This window comes from Humulus lupulus, chromosome 9 (assembly GCF_963169125.1).
Source record: "Humulus lupulus chromosome 9, drHumLupu1.1, whole genome shotgun sequence".
NCBI classification, from domain to species: domain Eukaryota; kingdom Viridiplantae; phylum Streptophyta; class Magnoliopsida; order Rosales; family Cannabaceae; genus Humulus; species Humulus lupulus.
This window is the reverse complement of record NC_084801.1, coordinates 163,637,516-163,644,870: the sequence shown is the minus strand read 5'-3', so window position 1 is coordinate 163,644,870 and position 7,355 is coordinate 163,637,516. Positions and strand designations below refer to the sequence as shown.

General features: G+C 45.7%; 1 protein-coding gene across 1 annotated transcript; it reads left to right on the top strand.

The window, feature by feature from the left end:
• Positions 1-2,630: 2,630 nt before the first annotated feature.
• LOC133800257 (uncharacterized) lies at positions 2,631-3,745 on the top strand. Its single transcript, XM_062238211.1, has 2 exons — positions 2,631-3,050; positions 3,125-3,745. The coding sequence occupies exons 1-2, from the start codon at positions 2,631-2,633 to the stop codon at positions 3,743-3,745; spliced, it is 1,041 nt and encodes a 346-aa protein (XP_062094195.1).
• The last annotated feature ends 3,610 nt before the right edge of the window (positions 3,746-7,355 follow it).

Genomic DNA, 7,355 nt, shown 5'->3' with positions numbered 1-7,355 from the left:
TCAGCGTATCAAGGCAGTAAAGAGAAAAGATATTAAATGTAGTTATTACAAAATTACATATCTTTAAAGGAAAGAAACCGAAGCATGCGACCAGACTGGTCACATCTAATCGCGAGATCTGATGAAGCAACAAGGAGTTGGTCGATAGGCGAACAACACCTCTTTACTTTGACGCTGCCACGTGCCAACCACGTGTAATAAATTCTTGCCACGTCGTCAGGAGTCATTTTGGGGTAAGCATTTGCCCCCCAAGTTTATTTACTGCGACCAACATAAAGTAAACTTAGGAAACTGACTCTTCGCATACCCCACCAAATCTGTCAGAGCCGCCCATGCCTTTTCGAAAAAAGCAACCAATCATGTATTTTCAGTTTCCAAAAAATTCTCTGACGGCTATTGCGTTTCCCCATGCTTTGAAAAAAGTAATTCCATGATTACCTCTTTTACAGTGCTACGATCAATATAAATAATCCCCCAAGATCATTTTTTACTTTTTACTTTTCACTTTCTCCTCAAGAACACTAAAGAACAAGGCGTAGAAAACTCAGAAACCTCAAACGAACTCGACGATCCACGGAGTCTCTGCCCAGCCAACCGACTTAGTGCCTCAAAACTTGCTTCAATTTTTATCCAAGTAAGTTTATCGACCTTTTTATTCGTTGAAATGTCGTACGATATCCATTTTATATCTGTTTCGTATTCTGAGTTCTTGACCGTTCTTGAAAGAAACTGTTTTGGGGTAAATGGGCATACTGATTTGCACTAAATTTGGTAGGAGAATAACATTTTTCTGGGATGATGGAGTAGTTGGGTAGTTAATATTATAACTTTAGGGCGTGAAATCAAAGTAAAAATTTGATTTCTAAGCATGCAAAAAAAACTGGGTTTTTCCCGCACTTTCAGAGTCGAAAAGTTTTTCCTGAGAAACTTTTCACTTCTGCTTTTTAATCCATTTTCCAAACTGTTCGCTTGAAATGTAGTGTTTTTTGTCAGAATGCTGCTTGTTGTATAAAAGCTTAACTTTTATACACGAACAACGTTATTCCAACTTTTAAACACAAGTTTTTAGGCCGTAGATTCTCATCTCCCCTTCTCTGTTTATAGATTTTCATGCAAGATCCGTGGGGAGGTGAAAGAACAATCAACGACGATCTGCTAGCCCAACTGCTCGAGGATGAGGAACAACCGTCACGGCTAATTCCGAAGATCCTTTTTTCTCGAACACCCCAAATAATCCCCCAACCCCTCTTCAAAACATGGGTCGAGTAAAGTCTAAAGCCCAGAAAAAGAAATCATCCAATCCTCCTTCAAATCAACCTGCTCCTCAGGCTTAAATTCCTTCGACCAGTGGTCGAGATGAAAATACTCCTGATCCAGAAATCCAAAATCAAGCCCGTCTCCGTAATATCATTCGACCAGACGTCGAATGGTACCTTGCTCCCCCTAGCACGTTCACTGCTAGGATGGTAAATAATTTCCTCATAAAGTATGGACTTTCTAGGGTTACTTTATTCCTTCCCACCACCGACCAATGGGCAAACCTACCTGGTGGCGCCTTCAACGCCTAGTCTAGGTATCATATTAAGGTAGTAGCAATCCTGCCTTTCATCCTTACTTCCAGGGAGTGGCCAATTACTTCGGGGTTGCTCATTTCCAAATAACCTCAAACGGGTATAGAATGCTTTCCACACTCTATATTCTTTACAGCCATAAAAAATGTCATGTCCCTTCACCTCATGAGATCAACTACCTGTTCGATCTCAAATCTAACCCCAGCTAGGAAAATACGGGGTTCTTTCATTTTTGCCACCAGGAATTAACCCACACCTTCCTGAGTGAGACTACCTACAAGTCTAATGTAGCAAAGTACCACCAAGAGTACTTTTTGACTACCGACCTAGTCGCCAACAACCTAGCCTTCACCTAAGGAGGTAACTTCTTCGTTTTCTTGGTCATATATTTTCCTTGTATTTTATCCGCATCTCTCTTAGAAATTTAGCTTTCTTCAGGTCCATGGCTGCGACCAGCTCCTACTCCAGAAATGGAGCTTCGAGCAACGCTACTGGCCAGCACGTCCGACATAGAGAAGAGCGTCAAACAGATGGTCACTGAGGCAAACCTGAGACTAGTCGGGCTTCTGGCACCTCACTAGGACGTGAAGGAGTCCACGGCAGGGAGTTCCACTGGCAAGGAAATTCCCGAGCTGCACCCAGATGTGTCACAACCTCTAAGGAGGAGACCAACTGGCATGACAATCAAGGAACCCTTTAGCACCCTGCGAGCGGCCGCGCCCCCTGCCCCTTCGGGAAAGGGAAAAAAGAAAGCTTTTGAACCCCTTGCGCCTATCGACGAGTCTTCGGATGAGAACGGTAATGATCTCTCGCACTTAGATAGTTTGCCAATTCCTTGTCACTTATTTGATGGCTACAGCAACTTTAAGTACACTCCCAATTTAGATTCAGACTTCTTCATGCCAGAGAGTGAGTGTAACACTAGTAGAGTATATAATGTAGCGACCAGTAATGATAGCTCAGGTATTTTACTTGTAATTTTCTTTGTTTCCTTTTCTGACATAGCACACGCATTTATTTATACTATATAACTGTTCATGTACTTGCCTTCTTGTAGACATGGCATCCAAAGACATGTTCGATTTCTACAGTACACCCGATGCTCCTGCGAGCAAGAAAAAGGCGAGCAGGAAGCATCGCGAGGAGTGCAGCAAAGATCCTCCAGCCAAGAAGGCCCGCACTGAGGACCCTCCAGGGGCTGATCCTTCAAAAAACACAACACCACCTCCATCCCCCGTCGAGCAGCAAACTCCATCTGTACCGGTCAGGTCGACCCCTTCCCCACCGGCTCCAGTTGACCAGACTCAGCCAGCTGCCCCTACTCCAACAGGGGATGACATATCGAGTCGCGCTCTAAGATTGTCCAAGTACAGGATGACAAGGATCCTGAGGCATGAGCGCAGCCGTGAAGCCATGGCTGAGACTGAATCGATGGAGGTTGACCAGATCCTGAACTGCGCCCTAAATGAGGTCGCCAGTGTAAGTTGTTTCTTCCTGTTGAGACTCTTTCTTTTTATCTATTATAGTCATTTCAATATTTGTTTTGTTCGCAGGCAATGCTGACCGTGACTGCTAGTCGGCTCCGCTCGGGGGTCATCACTGAGCAATCCAAGTCGTCCGAGAAACGGCACGCTGAGGAGCTAAAGGTCGTCGAAGCGAAATATGACGAGCAGCTTGAGGTGGCTCAAAAGGAAAATACGGCATTGCTTGAGGAGAAAAATAAAATGGCTGAGGAGATGAAGGAGAAGCAGGTTGCTCTAGACAAAGCTCTCAAGGCAAAGGCGAAGTACAAAGAGTCCCATGTTATCAATTTTCGCGAAGCCAAAAGACTCGAGGCAGACATAATCGAGAGCAGGCAGGAGGCTGAAAAGTTGGAGGCTCGCATCAACGAGCTCAAGAAAACCAACGCCAGCAATCTTGAGAGGTACAAGGGCGCCACATCCAAGTGCTTCTATGATTTCTGGAAGCACAACCAAGGGGCCAATTTCAGCTATCTCTCCGAATGCATGAGGCAAACAAAAATAGCCCGATGCGCTGCTCGCTTGGAAGAAGAAAAGAGAGCGAAAACCCCAGCCTCGCCCGAAATCTCTTTGGCCACTGGTGTTGAGGGTGCGGAGGATGAGGCCGAAGCTACTGTCGACCAAGAACATACACAAGACCCTCATACTTCTTAGATTATTTCTCTTTTAATTTTAATTTTTCAATATACGACCTACGGGTAGAGATGTAAAGACAGTTGTTATCTTTAATTGCTGCGTGGGCAGCTTTCCTTTTAACAAACAATTACATCCGAGCAGTAACTACTCGCGGTGTAAAAGAATTCCTTTTTGATATTATAATACTTGCATTTATTATAGCATATGTTCGCATGACCGAACTTAGCATAGTACTTTGGTTTGATTTAACAAAAAAATTTTTTTTGAAAAATACTCTATGTACCGTAGCATACTTTCACTTATTTTGCTCGTGTGTTTACATACCTGTCAATATGCTTTGCTTACTAGAAGCCTTATATGCCCCCCCAAGTGATTGAGGAACTTTAGGTCCTCGGTCACTTGCCTTGAGTAGGATCTGTTCGAACATTACTGCTTGTAGCAATGAATAAAAATATAGCAAAATAGCACATGTAATGAGCAAATACTTGTAATAAATACAATCGTTGGCAAGAATGACTGGCTGCACACAGTCCCTTTTATTTCTCGTAATAAATGGACAAAACATGTATGTACGAGTGATCAACAAAATGATCTTACACTTATAAGCGATCAGTCACGTAAAATGACCAACGCTTTTTCATAACTTGTAAAAAGTAAAATTAATACAAGCCAATTCTTTAGGAAGAATTGTTTATTGATAGTACATGCGCAGGTGTTCTCCATTCCAATAGCGAGGAATGAGATCTCCATTTAAGCGAGCAAGTTTATAGGTGCCTGGTTGAAGGACTTCTTCAATTTGGTATGGTCCTTCCCAATTAGGTCTGAGTACTCCAGCAGCCGGATCACGGGTGCTGAGAAAAACCCTTCTAAGTACTAGGTCTCCGACATTAAATTTCCTTTCGCGTACTTTAGAATTGAAATACCGGGCGACCTTTTGCTGGTAAGCTGCTACTCTGAGTTGGGCTTGTTCTCGCTTTTCATTGACCAAATCAAGATATTCCATCAATAGCTGGCTATTAGAGCCTTGATCGTATGTTATTCTTCAATACGATGGCGGATCTAACTCAACAGGCAACATCGCCTCATATCCATAAGCTAAGGAAAATGGAGTATGGCCTATTGCTATTCGATGGGAAATTCTGTACGACCAAAGGACTTCAGGCAATTGCTCCAGCCATGCCCCCTTCGCCTCCTCAAGTCTTTTCTTCAGAGTATCCTTTAGTGTTTTATTGACTGCTTCGACTTGTCCGTTCACTTGAGGGTGAGCAACTGAAGAAAAGCTCTTGATAATTCCATGCAGTTCACAAAAATCTGTGAATAGATCACTATCAAACTGGGTGTCGTTGTCTGAGACAATCTTTCTTGGTAATCCATAGCTACACACGATGTTTTTAATTACGAAATCCAACACTTTCTTGGTTGTTATGGTTGCGAGTGGCTCAGCTTCGGCCTATTTAGTGAAGTAATCGATGGCCACTACGGCATACTTGACGCCACCCTTTCCTGTGGGAAGAGATCTTATTAGATCTATACCCCAGACTGCGAACAGCCATGGACTTTGCATCTGTTTTAGCTTATTAGGGGTTGCTCGTGGAATTAGGGCCGTATAGTTGGTGAATCTCGGCTCATATCTATTGCCTTTGGGGCGTTTATTCTCAGATGTTGACGGTTCATTGCTTGCCCTTTTTCCACCATTTTTGCCATTTCCGTTCCTGTTGCCTTTACCGTTGCCATTGGGCTTGTCCGACTCGTTGGCGGCCTTGGCGGGTTCTTCCTTCGATCCCTTATCTTTTGTAGGAGATTTCCCTTCGTTGGCAATCGCGTCTGCAAGCTTGATGTATTGATCAGCTCGATCCAAAAACTCATGGGTACTCCTTACCTCGTTCTTCCTTAGGTTGTTCCAGAGGGGAGAATGGCGCCTAACCCCGACAGTTAGGGCCATCATCTTTCCCTCATCCCCCACTGTTTTGGCTCCAACTGCTGCCCGCATAAAACGCTGGACATACTCTTTTAAGGGCTCCCCTTCCTTTTGGCGTATCTCGACCAGCCAGTTGGCTTAAGTAGGGTGTACGCGACCCGCATAGAATTGTCCATAAAATTCCTTCACGAACATCTCCCAAGATACTATGCTAGCAGGAGGGAACTTAAAGAACCACTCCTGGGCGGTGTCAGATAGTGTGGCGGGGAAGATCCTGCAGTGGGCATCATCCGAAACCTTCTGACTATCCATTTGTATCTCAAATTTGTTGACATGAGATACTGGGTCTCTGTACCCATCAAAGTTTGGCAGTACTGGCATTTTGAACTTGCTAGGAGATTCTGCCACGACAATTCTCTGCACAAACGGAGTGCCCTTCCTCTGATCGTACTTTATGTGGGATGTTCGATTCCCGACCAGCTGCTGTACTGCCTGGTTCAGAGCATCAATTTGTGCCTGAACCGCGTCTGGGATCGCTGGGGCGACTGGTGTTGGAGGAGCGTACTCATCGTGCCTCTCGCGACAGTCGTTGAGCATGTCCCTTAAGTCATCATCCCTGCGCCTCTGCTCGCTAACTCCTAGGCGATCAAAGATGCTGTGTTGTCGAGGTTGCCCCACCATCGTTATGGCTTACAGGCCTATTATCTCTTTATGGGGGGTTTCGTTCTCCACCTCTTTCTTCATTCCCCCGACCAGCATTCCTCCTGCCAGAATCGACCTCATTATAGTCATGGCCGTCTCTAAACTGTGGCCGACTATGGTGCGACCGGCTGTACATGTTGTTTCCTCCTCGGGCTGGCATCTCATGAGCATCAAGGGGAGGCTGGGTCCCCGTGCATTATTATGCCATGGGGGGCCTCTGACAACAGAGCCTGACTCATGCCTTCTGTTGGCAGAAGGACGCTGCCCCCTGCTCGGTGGATTTGGCTCATCATCCCCTTGGCGTCTAGGGCAACGGGGAGGCTGTCCGGCCCTATTCTGCCTATGGCGCTGGGGATTTCTGCGACCAGCTTGAGAATGCGGCTGCTGCTCAGGATCCCATATTGGGACATCATCCTAAGTGACAGGTGGCTGCTCCGGCCGCTGAGGGCTCGCTGCTGAATTGGAGGACTCGAATTTTGGGCCCGTTGCGGTGGTGCATTCGATGGATGATCCGGTTGTGAGGCTGGTGCAGCTTGTCCTCGGGCCAATTGAATGGCTGCCTCAAGAGCGGATGTGGCCTCTCTCTGCCGACGGTCCATGTCCGCCTGCCGCTCATTCAGCTCCTAGCGCTGACGCTCAATCTCCCTTTGTTGTAACGCCAAAGTCTCTGCTGCATTCTCCTGATTGGCCCTCAGATTGGCCAACTCATCCTGCAACACCCCCAGTCTTGCCTTCAGCATTTTCGAATCCAATTCCTCCTCTTCAAAGTCTAAATGCGGTTCATTCTCAGCCACATTTGGAGGAGGAGGTTGAGATGATGCAGCGCCAGCGGCCTGTCCAACTCTCTTGGATGTCTTTGCCATTTGATTTCCTTAAAGCTTCTTGATCAACCTCTCAATGAAAGCACCAGAATGTTGACCCTCGATTTGGCCAACCACCCAAAGTCAGAAATACGACAAAGAAATAAGAAGGCAATCAAGAATGTAATCAAATGGTAAGAAGTGACAC

What these genes read in the sequence shown, in the direction of transcription:
- LOC133800257 (XM_062238211.1), top strand. Translation starts at nt 2,631, where the DNA reads ATGGCATCCAAAGACATGTTCGATTTCTACAGTACACCCGATGCTCCT. An exon ending in CCCTAAATGAGGTCGCCAGT is followed by an intron (nt 3,051 to 3,124) that starts GTAAGTTGTTTC and finishes TTTTGTTCGCAG; the next exon opens with GCAATGCTGACCGTGACTGC.